Source organism: Pristis pectinata, chromosome 20, assembly GCF_009764475.1.
Source record: "Pristis pectinata isolate sPriPec2 chromosome 20, sPriPec2.1.pri, whole genome shotgun sequence".
Taxonomy (NCBI): Eukaryota; Metazoa; Chordata; class Chondrichthyes; order Rhinopristiformes; family Pristidae; genus Pristis; species Pristis pectinata.
The window spans coordinates 19,449,656-19,471,973 of record NC_067424.1 but is presented as its reverse complement, the minus strand read 5'-3'; the positions used below and the strand labels follow the sequence as shown (position 1 = coordinate 19,471,973).

The 22,318-nt window shown below is 40.0% G+C and overlaps 1 protein-coding gene across 1 annotated transcript; it reads right to left on the bottom strand.

Annotated features, from left to right (window-relative positions):
* Positions 1-7,895: 7,895 nt before the first annotated feature.
* pim1 (Pim-1 proto-oncogene, serine/threonine kinase) lies at positions 7,896-13,158 on the bottom strand. Its single transcript, XM_052034574.1, has 6 exons — positions 12,735-13,158; positions 12,454-12,560; positions 12,261-12,311; positions 11,685-12,051; positions 9,536-9,712; positions 7,896-9,275 (listed from the first exon to the last, which is right to left on the bottom strand). The coding sequence occupies exons 1-6, from the start codon at positions 12,817-12,819 to the stop codon at positions 9,103-9,105; spliced, it is 960 nt and encodes a 319-aa protein (XP_051890534.1). The 5' UTR covers positions 12,820-13,158; the 3' UTR covers positions 7,896-9,102.
* Between the last annotated feature and the right edge of the window lie 9,160 nt (positions 13,159-22,318).

The following is a 22,318-nucleotide window of genomic DNA, read 5'->3' as shown; positions in this document are numbered from 1 at the left end:
TCATGCAGTATGTTGCAGGTAACTTTTCCCTCAATTTTCAATAAAAATACCCAGTTCGGTACTTTCATCAAATCAAATTAGTGGCAATGCCCTTTGTTTTTTCTCTGCTTGTCTAAAGGAAAGAAACACCTGGTTACATTTTGTGCTTTCAATGATCTCAGGTAGATCAGCCATGACCATATTGAAATGATAGGGCTGTCTTGAGGGGTTGAGTGTTCCACTCCTGCTCCTAACCGTAACCCCTTATATTCTTCTCCACAATGCTTGACCTAAGACTCAAAACTCGGGTATAACCAATTTCACCTTGGAACTAACAACTTGTCATTCTGTGACAGCATAAATTGGAATGGTAGTTTTCTTGAACAGGAGTGCACCTGGCAATTTGAAGTTTGAGAAACAAAGGACTGCAGATGCTGGAATCTAGATGAAAAACACAATGAAGCTGGAGGAACTCAGCAGGCCTGGCAGCATCCATGGAGAAAAGCAGGCGGTCAATGTTTTGGGTCAGGAACCTTCTTCAGGACTGAAGATAGGAAAAGGGGAAGCCCAACATACAGGAGGGAAAAGCAGAGCAGTGATAGGTGGACAAAAGAGGGGAGGCAGGGTGGACACAAGGTAGGCGCAGGTAAGAGATAGTGATAGGCAGGTGCGGGGGAGGAGGGGAGAGCAGATCCAGCAGGCTGTTTCTTTTCCCAACCCAAAACATCGACTGTTTATTTCCCTCTATAGATGCTGCCTGATCTGCTGAGTTCTTCCAGCATTTTGCGTGTGTTGTTCCTTCAGCTTATGTTGCACTTCGGTGGAGTATTGTGGGAAGCAGAAAGCAGACAAGAGGAGGACTTGAATTTATAAAAGGTATTTCACATTTCTTTCAAATTACTTTGCAGCAGTGAAATATTGTTAGAAGTTTGCAGGAAACATGGCAACCAATTTGTGTGCAGCAAGCTCTTACAAACAACAAGGTAATAATGACCGCGTAGTAAAATGGCCAGCTATGAGAAGGTCAAGGCTACACTTCCAGCCTTAATGGCCATGTTTCATAAAGCAATCATAAGTTTCATAAACCGCATTTAGTCTCCAATGTAAAGGAGACGAGCAGTGAATGCAGTATACGAATCTAAAGTGTAAACAAATTCGTGCTTCAACTTGAACCCCCAGATGAGTTAAAAGGGTGAGTAATTTATCTCTTTCTCTTCCGTGGTAAGTTGCTGTGGAAAGGGAAGAATGTGTTTGGGTGACTGAATAGTGGAGCCAGCAGTCATGGATGGAATTGCCCCTTTGAAATGTTGAAAAGAGAGGGAGCAGAAGATCAATCTGGTTCTTCCTTCCAGGCAGAATCTCAATTTACTTGTACTTCTTTCAAGTTAGTATCAGAAATCAATGCTTTTGGAACATGAGAGGTGAATCATCAGGAATTCTGGAGAAAGTCGAACATTAAGGAATGAAATCTGCTCACACATGAATTGTATTTGCAAACAAATTTAAATATATTAAGTTGACCTGAAATATAAGCAGTTCCTTTTATCTTACTGTTTTAATTTAAAGGTAAACCTGGAAATCTTGACCCTAAAAGACATATTTGCACATGCATCTGATGATTTGCATTTTCAGTGTATACGTAGTCCAGTAATTCTCCTTATTGCTATATTAGCATGTGAAGAACACTAAATCTTTAATCCCATATCACATGTTTGATAGTGATGCTCCACCTTTCCTAGTTACGGTTTTATGTTGGTTCTTTGTCAGACGATGCATCCTGCTCCTCCTTGTTTCATAGAATTGTAACCGTCATTGATTCTTCTCCTGTTCACACTTAACCACCATCAATTCCAAAGGTACAATTTTTATGACCTTTGCAAATAAATAGTTAATGAATTAGCAAAGTATTAAGAAATTTCTTTTTCTACTTTATTATCATTACCTAGGATCAATTCTTGTCCTTGCAAGAAAACAGTTTGATTTTAATTAATCCTGAAGTAAATTAAGACTCTGAGTAACATTTCCTCTTCTTATTTTTCTTGCTTAAATACATTTATTCAGGCTGGAGTTGAATTCCACAAACTTATTTGACACTTTGCAAATATGAAGCTCTGGATAATACCCATTAAGGTGAGAGAAGGTATCAAACTAAATATGATAACACACTCACCCAGGTGTAAAGGAGCACACCATGTTACCTGTGGGCAAAATTAGTTAAGGGAGAAATTATCATGAATAAATATGATAAAACCCTCATATAATTTTCAAAGAAATACACTTATGGCGGTAATGATCAGCAAAGGTTAGCACCCTTAGAAGTCAACTGGTAAAAATAATGTAAGTTTAATTGTGTAATTTTTCTCTATCAAGTTTTAACAAAGCAATGTAAATGTTAGCATTACATGGTGGAACACAACACACATAGAACAGAAATAACAAGTCAACAACATTTCTTCTGAATTCTCTGGTTCATAACCTAATGCATCTGGAAATAGCTCAGGTGTTAATTATAGTTTTTGACAGTGGAGGAGGCATGGTTGCCAATTTTCTAGGATTGCCTTGGAATCTCCAAGAATTAAACATATGCCTCTTGGACATTGCTGCCAGCTGGAGAAAAATGATAGCATCATTAAAAATATTTTTTCCCAGTTTTGAATGATTTTATTTACTAGCTGTAACAAATTTTGGAGGTGTCAAAAATGATTCTTTAGCTGGGTCAGCTATTGAACATTGGGAATCATAAAAAGAAAGTATCAGATATACATCCAACCAAGAGCTGACAGTACATGATAGAGATGTAGAATATTTGCTTTAGGCAATAGTGATTAATTTTCAAAGTGCAGTTACTCCAATTGATTAAAATGTGATGTGATGGCATCTCCAGGAAAAGCGGAAAATATTTTAATGGACATGACTTAAACACATATGGTATAATAATGGATACCTGAAAGTTAATGCAAAGCAACAATCTAATTAAATGGCTCAGATGGTGCCATAAACCAGAAGAGCAACGCTCTAAAAGTTTATAGCTCCTATTTTTTTATTAATTCAGATTCCAAGAACACAGCATTCTGGGGTCAGCCCAGTGCTCCCAGGCTCCAAATTAAAAGTGCAACTTAAAATCAGCTTGTAATCATCATCCAACCCCACATTAATAAAGGGTTTCTGTTTCCAATAATACATTGTGTTCAGAACTATCTGCTGGCATACACATCTGAATATTTGATCCCTCACTCCTCTGTGTTAAGTTAGCTGATATCAGCAAAGTTACAACAATTAGCCTTGATGTGCAAAAATTTGAAAGAGAGCAAGATAATTCACCTGGATTTCTAGTCCTAATTTTATCCCACTGATACACTGATTTCCACTGGGAAAGGTGTGTGTGTGTGTGTGTGTGTGTGTGTGTGTGTGTGTGTGTGTGTGTGTGTGTGTGTGTGTGTGTGTGTGTGTGTGTGTGGAAGGAGAGTAAAGATGCCAGATTTAAAGTTGCTCATATTCCTTTGATGTGGTGCCTCTCCCCTAGGCACTTGGTAAGATATTCCTCTGTAATGTGTTTGACTTCTACGTTAAAATCATACATCATAGCTAATTTTAGTTTTTTGGAACTTCTAAGATAAATGATTGTTAATTTGGAGAATGAAACAGTTAAATCAATATGGATTGGTCACTGTAGAGTCACAGAGTCAAGGAATCGGCCCCTTGGCCTACTGAATCCACGACATCCATCAAGCATCCATTTACACTAATCTTGTATTACTCCTTTCTTATTCTCCGCACATTCTCACCCACTCCCCCTAATTCCACCATTCATCTATACACAATTTAAAATGGCCAATTAATCTACCAACCCGCATATCAGTGGGATGTGGAAGCCAAGGCACCCAGAGGAAGCACATGTATCCACAGGCAGAATGTGCAACTCCACACAGACAGCACTGGACGTTAGGACTGAACCAGCTGCACCACTGTGCCATCCATAAAATCATACATTCAGGGTCAAAATTTAAATGTTGAATCCAGTTGATGTTTGTGATCACTTTTAATACTTGGTCTGACTCTACAATGTGACAGTTATAGCCACACTTAAATTACAATGAAACCGCACAATCAATGAATTAAGTTCATGTGTCTTCCAGAGGTTGTTCCCATTTCAATTAAAAATGTTTTTTCTGTTGAGGTTTGTTCTCATGAATGAGAACTAAAACAACTGCATTATTCTGTGGGATCAAAACACTCCTTAAAATATCTGATCTTTTTGAGTCTCAACCACATTAGCTTTTTCAAGATAAAAATATCCAATCAAGTCCATGGCCACAACATTATGTGATGTAGTGCAGGGATTTTTGGCACTGTGGGTGCTCATTTGCTTGAAGTTTCTGAATCTCAAACACACATTTTTAACATGAACTGCATGATATCTTGTGTGTCAAATGGAAAGAAAGTGAGTAGACAGGATACACAAGAGACTGCAGATGCTGGAATCTGGAGCAACAAACAATCTGCTGGAGGAACTCAGCAGGTTGAGCAGCAACTGTGGGGGCAAAGGAATTGTCGTTTTGGATTGAGCCCCTGCATCAAAACTGCATCTGTGGAGTAGACAGTTTGATGACTTTGATTTGATGCCTGTTCTGTCAAGCCACATAACTTCATCCTGGACAACATACTATATGATCCATAACAAGAAAACTGGGGTTTAGCAGCAGCAAGAACCCTACCACCACCATTTGTTATCCTCATTATTAATCTACAATTTACAATGATGCATCTCAAACAGGCTTCTTCAATAACACCTTCAACAACACCTGGGAAACTTATGGCTTCTGCAGTTGAGCAACCCAAAAGCCATGTAGAGCAACAAGAAGATGCACATCTGTGGCACTCTCGGTAATGTCCATTGGCACACCACCAAGATCTCATCCATCTGACACAATCCAGACTTGGAAGTATGTCTGCCCTCTTCCTTTGTCGCTGAATCAAAATCCTGCAGCTTCCAACCTAAAAGTACAATGGTATTACCATTACCACAAAAACTGCAAAGCCAAAATAAGTTTCATATCATCTTCTCAAAGTTAATTGGTGACAACCATTAAATGCTAGAGGATGGATTGCTGGAGCCATTTTGAATAATACAACCCAAATGCACGATAGTAGCAGTCTGAGGTTGAATGCCAGAAGTTTGAACTTCCACTGCAACACTTCTGCTTTGAATAACATCTGCTTGTGCTGAGAAACATCAGCCATTGGGTGAGAGCTAGGAATGAAAGTTTCAAAGTGCCACTGGCTATCATTTCCATGCTGGAAGGGAAAGCCCTGTGCAAAGTTAGGCTGGATCTTGTCATGTTCAACATTTAATATTGGTTAAATGTTTGGGTCTGTCAATGACCCAAGAACCTCATTGTGCATGCTCCTCAACCTTTATCTACAAACTGCTTAATCTAAGACCACGTGTCTCATAATTAATCATATGCAGACCTACATCTAAATTGCTCTCTGATTACAAGGAACAAAGGTGAATGAGCTGTTGAGCATGAATACCAGCATATGTGCTGATGTGTTCATCAGTGCTGGCTGGGCACCCCATTCTTGAGGTGAGAATGGGGTTGCACTGGGTCAAACTGACACAGGTAACACAAGCATTGAGATTCCACTCAGACTGAATTCTTCTCCATACATGCACTTAAGCTCTTGGCCAATTGGATTTATCGGCCATGCCCTGAAATGACAGACAAGAAAATCATGTCCACATCTGCACTCTTGCAGATCCATTCCTTTGAGCTCTTTGTGTCTCTCAATTGTACTAACAGCCTCAGGAAAAATGTAATGATTTTTCCATTGTAAAATTATAGATGATTCTTTCCATTAATTAGCTCTGGAAACTTTTTGTTAATGTAGATTTATAGTTAGTTTTCAGAAATTACCTGCCTTGTTCATAAGGGATTTTTTTCTCAGCATACGTCCTCAGGTCATTGTTCAATACCTTCTGAATGTACCTGGATCCCAAAGTTGAATCCTGTAAGATCTCCTGGAGATACTCAAAAGAGTACACACAGTCAGGTAAATACATGGCAAAATAGGAATATTCAAATCTGAATTTCTAAGTAGCCCTCTTTGCAACCTGATCTCTTAAGAGCATCGCGACTGCATAAAGTCCACAATCTGTTATAATCTCTGAGTTATTCAGATAGCTGAATTGTAGCTTGCACTGAATGCAAGTCCTCTGGGAAGTGAACTGTAATGCACACCACTCTACATCGAAATTGGAATTTTGTCTCTAATCAAAAAGCAAAATTCTTCAACTATAAATAAGACTAATGAATGCTGCTGATATATAAAAACATGCAACATTAACCCACTTTCCTCTCTCCATATCAGTTGCTAGATCTGCTGAGTGTTTCTAACATCTCCTGTTTGATTTCTGGTTGCATTAATGAAAAATTATCCCTAAACTTCCTGGGTTTATTTGAAACACCAACATTTAAGGATATGATTGTGTTGGAGATTGTGATTGTAGAGGAGATTCATCAAGATTGGAGGACTTTTGTGATGGGCAGAGATTGGATAGACTGGGCTTATTTTCCCTGGAAAGGAGGCTAAAGGGTGACAAGTACGTAAGATTCTGAGAGGCATGGTTAGGATAGATAATCATTACTTTTCCCATGGTAGGGATATCAAAAACAAGGCGGCGTGGTTTTAAGGTGAGAGGTAGTTTTAAAGGGGATCTGAGGGGTAAGTTTTTTTACTCAGAGACTGGTTAATATTTGGAACACACTGCCAGAGGTGATAAAATCAGATACAACTATAATGCTTGAGAGGTGTTTGGACAAATAGGCAAGGCATAGAAGAATATTGTACTAATGCAGGCAATTGGGATTAGTGTAAATGGGCAAAAGGGTCATGGATGTGTGGTTCAAAGGGCCCATTTTGGTGCTGTACAATTCTATGACTCGTTTTCTCAGCTTAAATGCTGGCAAGTTTCTGGACTCAGGACAAATGCAGAACCTGTTGGCTAATTGGTGTTTGTAATTTCCTGTCTGCACTCTTGCCACTTGACTCTGCAAAGAATCCAATAGTGGAGCACAAATTTTCTGAGACTTTATTCCAGGGGAAAAATCAACTCTCTGATCCTGTCAGAATCTGCAACCCTGTTGATTCGAATAGGATTGTGTGGCTGCAGGGTGGAAAAATAAGTCATTATGTTTTTTAATTATTTCTTTTGCTTATAATGTCTTAACAATTTTGGCTGATTTTATTTGTAAGGTTTTCATTCTATTTTTTGTTTCTTAATTTCCAACATTGTTTGCACTGATGGCAAAGTTATGGATGGGGATTTGCCACTTTTCAAAGGTTTCAGAGGACCTTCATGGGAGGGGTTGTTTTGGAGACCCCACGTGACTCATGTTGTTCAAGGTCCCACCACCACTCCTCTGCCAACAAGATGTCTTCTGATCGAAGATCAGGTAAGTTTAGGGAAACTTGGATTGCAGGGAATTCAAAAATTGAGGTGTTAAGAATGTGAGAAAATAAGAACAGTAGACCACTCAGCCCCTCAAACCTGCCCTACAATTCAATATGATCACAACTCATCTGCCCCACTCACCACCTCAGTGCCAGTTCCCCGCAGCCCTCAATTCCCTTATTGTTGTGTCTACTTTCTCCTTAAATACCCCAGTGATATAGCCTCCACAACCCTCTGGGGTAGATAATTCCAGAGATTCACCATCCTGAGAATTAGTTCCCATGCACCTCAGTTTTAAATGACTGCTCCCTAATCTTGTCCCCTCTTAGTGCTGAAGCAAACCATGCAGAATGATCACTTGAATGAATTACTCAACAGTGTCAGTATGGACATGAGGCAGGGACAAAATGAAGGCATTACTTCAGTCATTGAAGTTCACTCAAATACACCACCAAGCAAATTAAGGCAAATTTTAATTTTATTTGAAATGTCGTATAAAAATAACTTTTCTTCAGTTCTATTTAATTTACAGATCTAATGAAATGACAATTCAGACTCCAAGCTGCATACATGCAACCAAACTGTAAAGATATAGTATGTACAATAAAAACAAATCATTTTTGCAGTGGTATCTTATTCAACCCATACGAGCCCACGGGACACATTAAAAAAAACACAACCCCTCCCACCCCCCCCCCCCCAAAAATGGTCTAGACATTAAATACATATTCAGTACAACATGCATTTAACAGAATTGCCCAATGTAATATTTACAAAGTCTGGAATTTGTCTCATTGACATCACCGTTTTATTTTGGCTGTAAACAGAGTGAACTGAATTAAAGTCTGACAAGATCTTATGAAAATCTGTGGGTCTTCATCTGACCAAATAATTACTGTGGAATGAACAAGTCTGTTGGAAGGTAGTTGTCCATAAATAAATAAATAAAAATTAACCCACGAGTCAAAACTTTTTATATAATATATCTGCTTAAAAAAAACTCAACTTCACTCAAATAAATAAACAGGTAAACAGGACAATGCCAACAAAGGCAGTTGTAACCAGTACTTCAAAAAAGATATTTACATTTAATATATATTTATGTGTACTATATACATATGTGCACATATACAGAAGTTTAGAGTTCATTCATTGCATTGGTTGTGCATTGATGACGATGCTCTGACATGCCTTGGCTTCATACTGAGTGTATTAGACAAGTTGACTGCACAGAAGAGTTGAGGTCAATTCCTTTCTGATTAGTGGTGATGATCCTGTGACAAGGTTGTCTTCATCTATTACACTGAAAGATATGAACAAAAGTAGTGGCTTTACTAGACCAGTCTGTCTGTGTGTCCGTATGAGGATTGTGCGAAGAGAAGTTACGCAGAAGCAGCAGAAGTTCAAGTATTTCTTTTAAGTTAGTGGATCCAGTGGTCATAAAAGGCACTCAAAGAGGAAGAGTCAGGCTTGTCGTAATGCACGATTCAAGTTTATGACAACCGGAATGAAGGTGGATAGGGGAATTTCTGTTTCTTCAGCACCCCTCCTGCTAATCACTAGATTTAAAAGGCCATGGAATCTGGCAAATCCAACCAGGCAAGTTTTTTGGTTCTTCCAAAGGGAGAATAGTTCTGCGAGCATCAGTTCACATTGTTTCACGAGTTCTAATTTGCTTGAGTAATGTTGGCTGACTCTTGGCTCAGGCTGTGCAATCTTAGTCCAATGGCATCTTGTGAAACAACACTGTTCTGCATCCAGGGGTGGTTAATAATGTCTTCAAATGATGGTCGATCAGAAGGCCTCAAGGATAAACAGGACTTGATGAGATGTTGACATTCTGAAATCAAAAGAGAGAAACTGGGTTACAAACTGTAGGAGGTCCCAATTATACTTTCCATCAAATTAATTCAACTTACAACTGCTGATAAACAATTCATTAAGTGGTCCATATAGTTATGGTGCAAAAAAAATTAAAATTCAACTTCCAATTATTTTAAATACCTGTCTAGTTAAATCTAGTTAAACTGCAATTATTGACCAATCAACTCATATTTAAACTTCCTCATACTCAAACAGAAAGTACAAACAACTGCTTACCGGATGAAATTCTTCGCCTGAATAAGACCTGCCCTCGAATTATCTCCTCATCTTGTTCAAATGGAATGTCTCCGCACACCATATCATACAAAAGTACACCAAGGGACCAAACTGTTGCAGATCTGCCATGGTATCTGTGGTAACGGATCCACTCTGGTGGGCTATACACTCTGGTACCTGTGAATCATTTAAAAAAAATTCATGAGTACTCTGTATTTACGTGTTTCCTCGCACAGAGAAACTACTAAAATAAATTATAAATTCACGATGAAAGGAAGCCAAAGGCAAAATACACCAACATTTGCACTTAATGGCATTGTGTGGCCGACAGTGTAAATGTTAATTATCCTCACTTGGTTCATCAGGTAAACTGGTAAAATTCAGCAAATGTTTCTTGTTAAACAAAAGAATACTCTATGCTCTTAAAATTCAAATCATCTGCACTATCTCGTTCCGCACTTAGCATGCAGGAAATGCGGTTAACCCTTGCTTCCTGCTTGTCCCGTTGTGAACTGGCAGTTATTGAATTGTTGCCATGTGACTTTTGTTTACAAACTTTCAGTTGTAAAAGACACATGTTCCCGCCGACTGGTGGCGCCAAACATCCAGTATTTGCACTAACGGTTTTTGCACACAAGTCACTTATTTAAATTGCACCAGGCTTGCAGCAGCAGCAGCAATAGCAAGCGACAGTACGGGTCTCCGGAGACCACCCCTCTAGTCGCAGCGCAGGCACACCCCCCTCAACACGAGGCGCCAGCACCAGTGCTCTGACAAACCCAATTTAAACAACTACAATCTTAAAACATGAGAACAATTATTATGCATTTAAATGAATTATTTTTTTAAAAAAGAACAACTTCCCTGGCTTGTCACATGTCACCGCAAGAAAATGCACTCAGAAATGCAAACCGATCAAACACAATAAAATTGCTCTGATGAAATGTCAATAGTTGTGTTTCGCAATGATGGTTAATTTGCAAGGGACGGATGTTCGCTATCTTCACAGGGAGCGGCTTCTCTAGTTTAAATAATCAACCCAACACTTTTTACGGGATGGGGGTCGGGTTGAAGAAAAGGGGAAGATAATAATTTGCAACCAATCCATTCCTGCCCCCAGTGTCAGTACCAAAAGGAAACTGTAAATATTTTCGTGGGGGGACGGGGAAACTCGAAATTTGCAAAGCGAACGCTCAAGTTTGGAAATGCTCTGCTAATCGGGTCCCTTGCCCGTTCTGCTGCTTCCAAGAAGACGGGTTCAGTTTCCAAAACACTGTTACGCAGCAGAAAAGCGAGCTCCAAAACAAAAGGGTGGCACGCTGCCAAGCTGCAGCAGCATTGACTCATGGGCAGCCGCGCCGTCTAGTGGCTGCAGCCCAAGCGCAGATCCCCTCCCATCTGCCAGCCCAGTCGAAGCTTGCCCCCCCCCCACCACCCCACCCACGAGCTTCGCCCAGGAGCATCCCTGCAGCGTCCCGTCCACCCACTCCCACGTCCAGCCACAAATTCATCCCATCAGCACTCTTCCATTAAAACGTGCCCTCCTAGTTGCACCCTCAGAAAAGCCCCTCGCCTCTCTCTCCCCTTTGCACTTTGCTCATGTTAGCTTTCAAATATTCCATTATTAATATTCAGCACAAATTCAACGACGCAATTCATGAGCCTGGTCTTGTGATGCACCGCAGTGTTGCCCTGGCAGCAGTTTTATTGTTTTTTTTAAAACTCGGGCTCATCACCGTGCAATCATTTATTACGCTGCCATCCCTCGTGATTCTTATTACCTCGAGAGCCCCCGGCTCCGACCGCCTTTCCCGTGATACAGCGGCAGCAGCACTATTCCGAGCAAAGCAACGCCTCCCAGCAAAGAGAAGCGCCCCCTCGCAGCCGCATCACCAGCCATATAAGGAAATAAACCCATCAAAACAATAACAAAACGGTTCGGTAGTACACCACCGGGAAATCGATGCCAAATGCAACCATCACAACACACCTGAACGTAAACTAACCATGCAATCCTCACAATGGAAACTCGGTTTAACATTTGCAAACCTCGCTCCACCGATCCCCTATTTTCTACGCCTGAGATCATGAAATGTCACGCAGCGCTTTCAAAGAATTTCAGTGCAATTCCACTGAAATGAAAACTCACCGTCAAAGTCAGTGTAGACGGTGTCCTTCAATAGAGCCCCCGACCCGAAATCGATGAGCTTTAACTCCCCCGTTCTCATGTCGATCAGAATATTTTCGTCCTTGATGTCTCGGTGGACCACCCCGCAGTTGTGGCAGTGCCGCACTGCCTCTAAGATCTGGCGGAAAAAGTTTTTGGCCAAGTCTTCCGGCAAGGCTCCCTTCTCGGTGATAAAATCAAACAGGTCCTTAACGTGCTCGGGTCTCTCCATGACGATGATGAAGCTGTCGGGTCTCTCGAACCAGTCCAGCAGTTTGATCACACCCCGGCATCCCGCGCCCACCCGCTTCAGAAGCGCAATCTCCATGGGAACCCTCGCTCCATTGGACTACACAAGCAATCAAAACAAAACTGTGGTTAGACGCCAAGTGATCGCGCACCAATTCACAATATCCCATATATAAAACATGCCCGTTGCAAGCAATGAAATTAAGCATCTGTGTATACGCAGTTCCATATTTTACGAAAGGTGACTCCGCCAAAGACCTGGCATTCTCATTGCACTGACACAACAAATGAGATTTGCATTTTACTTACCAATTCAGCCCATTCTGACACTCGATCTCTGGCAACATGCTTGATAGCAACCTGCAATATAAACACAAACGCTCCATTCAGTCACAGAACGCAGAGTAGATGTTCGCTGAATATTTTTTTCAGCGCTGCTCTAGAGAAAGTTGGGGAGCAATGAAACCGAACGGGGAAAGCTTCAAGGTTGCAAAATAATTACCTGCACCCCGTCTGCGACTCGAACGCCCGAATAAACAGTTCCAAATCCACCGCTACCGAGGACAGATCCAACTTGATAAATCTTTTCAAAAGGCTCCCGCTCTTTCACTGTAACAAAAAAAAGGGGAGGAGGGAAAATTAGTCGGTCTCCATTATCACAAGGTCTTTTGTTGTCTCCGATCTCCACATGGTTAACGACAACACCGTCACGGCATCCAAAAAAACCCTCCTCGGCTGAAGCAGGGAGACTCCGCAAACGTGTAAGAAATGCTAAATAGGTACCTTGTTGCAACTGAATTTTCGCCGGCATATCCACGCTTGATGTCGAGTACATATGAGCAAGAGATCCGATTTTTGAAAGCAGCATCCCTCGCTGTGAAACGTCGATTGAAGTCTCGGGTATCACTTCCAAGATTCCGAATGGGATTCCACCAAAATAAAAGCCGGTATATGATCACCCACACACCACGTTGTAACAAACAACACAGCTGCGATCGCACCAATGTGAAATCCCTTATTCCAAATCGTTTGGCTTCTTGCAGTGTCCCAGTAATGAAATGCAGCAGATTATCAAGTTCCTTTAAGCAGGAAATCAGTTTGAAGCAGGAGAAATAAAAGGATGAAGGAGCAGAATGAACAGGAGGCGAGTCCGTATCACACCGATTCCCTTGGCTTACTTAGTGCGCTCTGCTAGTAGCAACGACTATATACAGATAGTAAAAAAAAGCTAACCGCACACCATCAGAAAACCCTAGAGGCACGCCTATTTGAATTGACGTCAGAGGAAATAGGAGGGGAGAAATGATCTGCCAATCACAAGAAGGGAAAAAAATAAAAGAATGAAGCTGACTAGACTCGACGTGGCGGGAATGACTACGCGCCAAAAATATGCCTCCTGTATGTCTGCGTACAAATGGCTTTGATCCACTGGCTGTCTGTGAACAAATATTTTTAAAGGGGAGCGGAGAGCGTTTTTTTTCCTTGGGAACAGCCTGTGCAATTTTTTTTCAGTTAGCAATACAGTAGTGGAAGCGAATAGCCCAGATTTAAAATGCACACACAGGCGTGCAAAGGAGCTAAAAGTATGCAATATATTTAGGAAAAGATAATGTTAGATCTTTATTCTAGTTTTGCAAGGGATTTAATATTATTGTAATTACATAAATAAAAAAATCTTTGGTGCAACAATGCATCCCCATCATTACTTTTAAAAGTGGCAAGGCCAACAGTACTGGTCGTCCTGTAATGGTATCTAGATGTTAAATGTTATCACATCTAAATTGAAGGAATGAAATAAATAATTTAGCCTCACAAATATCGATTCATTTATAGCGAAGGCATAATGGTTATGTGCCCATATTTTGATGCAGTTGATTAATCAAAACAATTCATGCTATCGATACGGATTTATTTCTAACAATTATATTCTTACCACACACGACTTAGATTTATCGTGACCTAGAGGGGGCGTGTACAATTAGAAACAATAGAAATCGACAATTATCTGAATTGTGCATATGTGTGCGCGGTATTTCAAGCAATTTATTAATGTCTTGGTCTACTGAAAGCACTTTTAAATATAATATATTTTAATACGTGCAAGTGGCGTATAAAACGTCGAAAGTTTTCAAATTGTATCTTTTGCACTTTATGGCCATCCATTTGTGGAGCATGCAAATGTTATTTATGCAAGGTGCATATTAACAGCGTTTTCCAAGATAACCAGACTAGCCATTCTGTATGCATTTTTGTGCAGAACTTAACATAGAAAAAGAACCTTAATGTGATAATGAATGGGTGTGCACAGAATAATTGCGACGTCTGTAGTTTCCCGCCGAATCTTAGCCTGTAAACATTCATGCATAAATATGATCAGCAATGGTGTCAAATTAATAGCTTTTTCTTCATATACATGTGAGAATTCCCCGCCGGTTGGGGGCTTAATTGCAGATTTTGGGAAGCGTTGATAAATGAGGAGTTTCGCGGTGAGATGAATAATTTCTGGGGAAAGCGGAGAGCGATACAAATCTGCTTTGAATGGTGCTAGTGAGAAGATGCTGCATTCTTGGCATACTTTCGAATTGGGTGGCCGCCGCCTTTCAGCATGTGGGAATGAATCACAAAAAGCTGCCTTTTTTTTCCCGCGATCAGGTGCAAGTCGGAGCAGGAGAAACTGTAACAGAGCCGGTGAGAGTCGATGGAGGTCGCTGCTGAAAACATGAAAGCCTTTCTGCAACGCATCATGGCTCAGGAATTTCCTTTTAGTGATTTTTTTTCTCTCTCTTGGTGTGTCCACAGGGCAGGGAGGTGGGTGTGCTGGGATGACTACAATTTGAGACATCAGATTCAAATTCTACTGGGTGGAGTTTGATGTGTGCAAATCAAAATAAAGCCCACAATTGAAGTGTTGTAGGGAGTGTCTTTATAACTGTGAAAGCGCGTTAAACTGAGACTTATTTTGCCAGCTATTTATATTTTACTTCTTTCCCTTTCACTAAATCGCTCTAGGTCTCTCTCTCTCTTTCTCACACACACATGTGCATTATCCGGGCTGCATGAGGCCAGGCAAGAGGTTTGCCTCAAGTTTATCTACGAAATCATTCTGCAGTCAACCAGCGGAAGAGTAGCCTGGTATCGGGTGACTGGCTCTCTAATTTTTCTTTCCTCTCTCTGGGGAGCTGACTGACCTCTGTTTTGGGAAGCCCGGTGTTTCCTTAGCTCCAGAGCATCATGTTCATTAGATCTCCTGGGAAAATAGGATCTACTCACCAATCGACCACCCCAGACTGGTCACCCTCACCTGCCAAACTGTCAGATAAAAAAAACTTTTTAAAAAGCTTCAAGGTCTGTACTGTGCCACTGACCACAGCTCTTCACTGCTTACAGTGACTGGGAAACAACTGGGTAAATCCCCACAAAAATCCACTCAGGCAAAGTGTTCTTCATGATAATATCCAATTATCTGAGAAACGTATGTAAGAGCAGCCTAGATACAGACAGACATCGAATCTAGGTGAAGGGTCTCGACCCAAAACGTTGACTGTATATTTCCCTCCATGTATGCTGCCTGGCACAAGATAGTTGTTTTGATTTTGACCACGTTTTAAATTTTGAGATCAGGACCTATGAACTGACTCAAAATCGTCATTGCTAAGTCTTGTTCTTCTGCAGAGGGATAGCTGGGCTTTGACATCTGTTGGAGTGTGAAGAAGTTTGGAGTTTATTCACAGATAGTCGACTCATGGAATCTAAACTAATGCACTGACAATATTGAATGGCTCTTGAATTTGTATCCTCTGCATCTGGGTGTAAGGGAACACCCAGCTAACACAAATATGCCAGAATTTTGTGCTGCAAAACAACAAATTTCACAACATATAAGTAAGTGATAATAAACCTGATTCTGATTCTGAATTTCACAGAGATACAAGAGACTGCAGATGATGGAATCTGGAGCATACCAGCTCTTGCTCCACCCCTTCCCCTCATACTCACTATATCCCCTCTGTTTTTCAGTACAGATGAAGGGTCTCGACCCTAAATGTCGACTGTCCATTTTCCTCCACAGTTGCCATCTTACCTGGTGAATTCTGTCAGCAGTTTGTTTTTTTTTGCTAGAGTTTCACATTAGGTTTGAGGGCGACCAGGTTGAGTCACAACCAAATTTTAGGTTATGCTGATCTGCAGGGATGAAGCTGTACTCCATCATAAAAGAGGCAAAAGACTATAGATGCTGGAAATCTGAAACAAAAACGGAAAATGCTGGAAATGTTCAGCAGATCAGATAGCACATGTAGAAAGGAAAAAAAGAATGATGAAACATCATTGACCTATTTCTCTCTGCATGGACATGCTGAGTGTCTCTGGCATTTTCCCACAAAGCTTTAAGAGAAAGTGAATGGTTGAGAGAAATATAGGCCCTTAATAACATATGTAAGAATACAAGAAAAAGGAGCAGAAGTCAGCCAATCAGCCCTTTGAGCCTGCTCCACCATTCATCAGGGTCATGACTGATTCAGTCTTGTTCTCAATATCACTTTCTCACTATCTCCTCGTACTCTCTGACTTCCTTATAATTCAAATGCCTGTGAATCTCTGACTTGAATATATTCAATGACTCTACCTCCACAGCTCTCTGGGGGAGAGAATTCCAAAGATTCATGCAGCATCACAGGCACATAGCATCAGATACACAACATTCATGAGAAAAACAAATTGTACATAAACTATACAAAAATTATATAAGAAAGAACACAATTAGAACAAAAAAAATATAAAGTCCATTGTAGTGCAAAGTGGTCAAGGCGATCAAAGTGTTGCCATACTGAGGTGGTGATTAGGGTTGCGCAGGTTGGTTCAAGAACCGAATGGTTGAAGGGAAGTAACTGTCCTTGAAACTGATCGTATGGGACTTATAGGCTTCTGTACCTCCTGCCCAATGGTAGCAGCGAGAAGATGGCATTGCACAGACGGTGGGGATCTTTGATGATAGATGTTGCCTTCTTGAGGCAGTGCCTCATGTAGATACTACCAATGGTGGGAAGGGATGTGGCAGTGATGTATTGGGCTGAGTCCATTACTCTGCAGTTTCTTAAGTTCCTGCACATTTGAATAACATACCAGACCAGGATGCAACCAGTCAGAATGCTTTCAACAGTACATCTGTAGAAGTTTGAGAGAGTGTTTGGTGATGAAATGAACCTCCTTAACCTTCTAAGAAAGTAAAGATGCTGGTGCACCTTCCTTGTGATTGCACCCATGTACTGGGCCCAGGACAAGTCATCCGATATGTTAATGCCCAGGAATTTAAAGCTGCTGCCCTCTCCACTGCCAATCCACCAATGTAACTTGGCACATATTCACCAGCTTTCCCCTTCCTGAAGTCAACAGTCAGCTCTTTAGTTTACTGACATTGAGTGACAGGTTGTTGTTGCTGCATCACTCAACCAGGTGTCCTATTTCACTCCTACAAAGCTTCTGAAGGGAGTTAAGACAACATGAATTTTTCTCACAAAACCTTGAGAAAGAGAATGGTTGAAAGAAATGTAGGCCTTTAATAAGAACATATGTAAGAACACAAGAAAAAGGAGCAGAAGTCAGCCAATCAGCCCTTTGAGCCTGCTCCACCATTCAACAAGATCATGGCTGACTCAGTCTTGTTCTCAACATCAGTTTCTCATTATCTCCTCATACTCTCTGACTTCCGTATAATTCAAATGCCTGTCGATCTCCAACTTGAATATATTTAATGACTCTACCTCCACAGCTCTCTGGGGGAGAGAATTCCAAAGATTCATGACCATCTGAGAGTTGAAATTTCTCCTTATCTCCGTCATAAATGGACAACTCCCTTATTAATAATGCAGGCATTATTAACAAATATAATTGCAATAATTGCAATGTAATTGGAAATCCGGAAATGCCAGTCTTAATAAGTAGGTTCTTTATATTGGCCTTTTTTATTACAGAGGATGAGGATAAAATATCAGTGATTAAAATAAAAATAAATTCAGGAGAGGGATTAATAAGATTACATATAAATAAAAATATGGTGATGGTGGAACCTATAAGGAAGCAAATCCGAAATACCAGGTGATTTCCAATACAAGGAAATCCAGGAAATTATTTACACAAGTCATGATCTTCCAAAATATTTTCAATTCAGGGTCAGAAAATTGTCAGTGTTACTCACTGTTTCAAAAGCGTGGAAGAGCTAAACCAGGAAATTATAACCCTATAGCTCTAACATCTGTTGTGAAAACAGAAATCTGTTATGAGGTGCATTGCATCTAAGCATTTGGACAAATATTTGTTGATAAGAAAGGGAGAGAGACATCTTGTGTAGGGTATATCATGTCGAACAAATCCAGTTGTTTTTTTTAAAGTGGGTAGATATGGATGTTACTTAAATGGACTATTTATACACAATAATGTAACATAATTTAACACCTATGGATGTTATTTAAATGAACTTTCAGAGGCCACTTCAGGAAATCTTATGTAAGACATATGGTATAGAATTGGAAGTGACACATTGACTTATATGTATTTATTAGTCACATGTACATGGAAACACACAGTGAAATGCATCTTTTTGGATTACTGAGAATATGCTGGAGGCAGCCCACAAGTGTCGCTACTCTTCAGGCACCAACATAGCATGCCCACAGCTCCTAACCTGTACGTCTTTGGAATGTGGGAGGAAATCAGAGCGCCTGGAGGAAATCCATGCAGACATGAGGAGAACATACAAACTCCTTACAGACAGCGGCAGAATTGAACCTGGGTCGCTGGTGCTGTAATAACATTATGCTAACTACTACATTGCGTGCTGCCACTTAGAAATGGAATTGACTTGGAAGTATGGAATTGGAGTAGGGATAGTGAACATGTACTAAGCTATAGCTTTCGTCCATGTTCATAAACATTTTTCATGAAGGAATAGTGAGATGTATATTTAAGTTTGCTGAAAAAAGTTATGTTATGTGGCATTGTTTAGATGGGAATAATGATGTCCAAGGAACCATTCATGGGTAGGTTAAATATAGCAGTTCATTCTGAGAAAGTAGATCATCTATTTTGGGCCTACAGTAAGTAGATCAGTTTATTTTCTCAGTGGTAAGAAGCTAAGAACCAAAGGTGAGCAGAGAGATTTAGGGGTCAAAGTATAGAAATCATTACATTATTTCCTAGAATAAAATAAATTATTAAAAAAAGGTCTCGTAGAATGTTAACCTTAATGTGAAGAAGTGACAAAATACAAAAAAGTGACATTAGCTTGCTGCTCCCCAGGGCCTTGTTGAGATCTTATTGAGAGCATTGCATTCATTGCAAACATGAAAAAGCTGTTTAAGAGGTTCTTTGATAGGCACATGAATGTGCAGGGAATGGAGGGATATGGACATTGTGTAGGTAGAAGGGATCAGTTTAGTTGGGCATTTAATTACTTGTTTAATTAGTTTAGCACAACATCATGGGCAGAAGGGCCTGTTCCTGTGCTGTCCTGTTCTATGTTCTGTTACTGGACACTGCTCCACAGAAGGGCAATACTGACTATGGAAGGGCTGCAGAGCAGATTGACCAGAATGATTGCAGAGCTAAAAGAGTTAAATTATGGAAATGCATAAACCAGACTTGAATTTGCTTGAATGTAGAAGATTAAGGGTTGACATAAGTGTCATGTTTAATTTGTTTAGTTTGGGTAGACTAAACTAAAATCCCCCAAAAAATTGAATTTTGTAAAACTGAGAATGATAATTTTTGAAAGGAGTGTGTTCAGATTTATGCAACCAAAGTATGTTATGAAAGTTATGATACAGCTCAGCCATGATTTCATTGAATGGCTGACAAGATTGGTGGACCAAACAGTCGACTTCTGTTGATATCCTTTTAATTTGATCCTAACCATATAAACAGAATACCAGTAAATATTGACTAACAATTGTTCAGTTCATATCTTGCCAGAACACTGCCCCTTGCTATGATAGCTGTTCTTTCTTGAGTTATACAACACCTTGCATTTAGTGTAACTAAGAAAAACAGTGGAGTATATGGCCATTATTCTAATTTGTATTATCCACTGACCTTTCTTCTGGAAAATAGCTGGTGACAGGATAAGTTTGGTTTTGATGTCCATTTCTACAATCAAATAGCTGAATGACACCTTTCCAGACTTAAATGTGAATAAAAGTCCTCAGTGAAAATACTTACAAGAAAAGTTAAGAAGAAAGGGAGACACTGAGAAAAACATAGAAATAAATGAATATCTCTTTCTCCAATTGTGCTCAAGTATTTCAGTAAGCAGCAGAAAACATTAGTTCCCTCATATTATTTGAAACATGATCAATTCTGAAACATTTAGAAGGGCCTTGTTATTCATTACTAAAGAACAACACAGCTCACTGCAAGAGTAGAGCAGTCAAAGCAAGACCACAATAGCTGTAGAACATTTCTCAGAATGTTAGCTGGTAATGATCCATGTTAACAACTTGAATGAGTAATAATAGTTAAAAACGACTGCTGAGAAATTATAGCAGCAGGATGATGTACTTTGGAATATTTGCATAAAACATTTTACTCCTAAATAACAATAAACCTTCATCCATAGAAATAAATCCTTAATTTGAAATAAATTTAAATAATATATAATTATGCAGCAAAACATTTATTTAGCTGAATCAAGTAATATTTCAAGAAGATCTGGGTGAGAATACATAAACCACAGGATCTCTCAAAGTTAAATTAATTCTGTAGTAGGTATAATAGTAGACAATGTAGTATCCACACTGGTTTAAGGTTGACTAATTCATATCTGATACCTTATGGCATGCACGAGCCTTTGTACCAACTCCTGTACCTGTAGCTTATTAAGGGAGTAATGTATGGGCACTACAGCAGTAATTCTGATATTTGATCTCTTGTGTCTCAGTACTAACTCTGACATTTGATGCCAGGACAAAGTATTTGCTACAATAAAGTATTTTGTATCAGAGAACTGAAAGCAACACTGAAAGCAGGTTTTTTTTGAATCTCTGGGTTTGGGTCAGTAGAGATAGGGACCAATGGACAAAAATAACAAATAAGGTCAAACAAGATGATAAGTATAACCAGATTAGGGGGCAAACCCAATGTCGCTAATAGAAGTGACTCTAAGAAGATCTCCCAGAACTCATCTATTCCAGAACCACAATGTAAATGAGATGCACCATCTAAGTGGACCAAGTTAGTTTTATCTCTCACATATTTTGTATGTGCCAACAATGATAATAATAAAACATTTTGTATGCATTTACTGCCCATCTTACTTCGGACCAGCACACATTGTACACAAGCTAATATAAATTTCTGTGTCACACTTTATCAGGACAATATTTGCCTTGTGGCATTCTGTGCAAAGGTAAAGTAGTGGGGATCTACTTTCCTATTCAATGCTGTGTCAAATTTGTGTTAATCTGGTTTCATAACAGTGATTTGAGCTTTATCAGGTGTTTATTTGCTAATTTTAAGTTGCTATGGATAATTGGATAAACTATAAGAAAATAGAGGTAAAAAAGAGTGACAACTCAATCAGGATCTGACATTACTAAATCATCTTTCCAAACCACACATGCTCCATGGCTCAGTAGCCCTGGATGTGTCTGGACTCCCATCAATATACTTTTACACTGGAGGCAGGCTTTCCAACAGGCCTCCAGTACCCCAAATATCATGTTGTGCATGTTAATCAAATTTTATCTGTTCCATCAAAGTTCTCATCCATGGATCAGAACTCATGTGCATCATTGTTACCAGTATCCCCTGCACTGACTCTGGGCCTGATATGCCTGGTGACTCACCTCGTGTGGATCCCATCTCCAGATTGCCCTCCACAGAGTGCAAAGTGTCAGTATCCGAGTTGGAGGCTGTGGGTGCCAGATTAAGGGAAGCTGTGCGGCCTTCTTTTTCACCCAACATCCCCTATTTAGGACGGAGCTGTGGGATATCAGAAAAAAAAGGAATTCATTGTCAGAGAGGCAGGAGGGTCCAAAAAAAAAGTGCATGGGCTCACCACCTCCAGCTTGCAAATCAGAAGAGATAATAAGCTAGTGGGATGCGTGAAAATATGATCAACTTCAATGATTTTTTCATAGCAGTTGGTCTTGGGCTCTGTGGGGATATCCCCACTCTCTGCTGCAAGGGAGAGGGAAGTGTGTCAGTGAGTGTCCTATATTGTGTCTGGGTGATAGACCTTCCATATTTGAAGTCAACAGTGTGCACAATTTGTGAGGTGTAAGGGTGAGGGAGAGAGTGGTAAGTATGTGAGGGTGTGATAGGGTATATAAATGCTAAGAGTGATTGATAGAGATTATTAACAGATCAGAGATGGG

Excerpts from the sequence above, each read along its gene's own strand:
- pim1 (XM_052034574.1), bottom strand. The coding sequence starts at position 12,819 with ATGCTGCTTTCAAAAATCGGATCTCTTGCTCATATGTACTCGACATCA. Across the intron at positions 12,561-12,734 it reads GAAAATTCAGTTGCAACAAG|TGAAAGAGCGGGAGCCTTTT; the intron begins GTACCTATTTAG and ends TTTTTGTTACAG. Across the intron at positions 12,312-12,453 it reads GAGTCGCAGACGGGGTGCAG|GTTGCTATCAAGCATGTTGC; the intron begins GTAATTATTTTG and ends TTTATATTGCAG.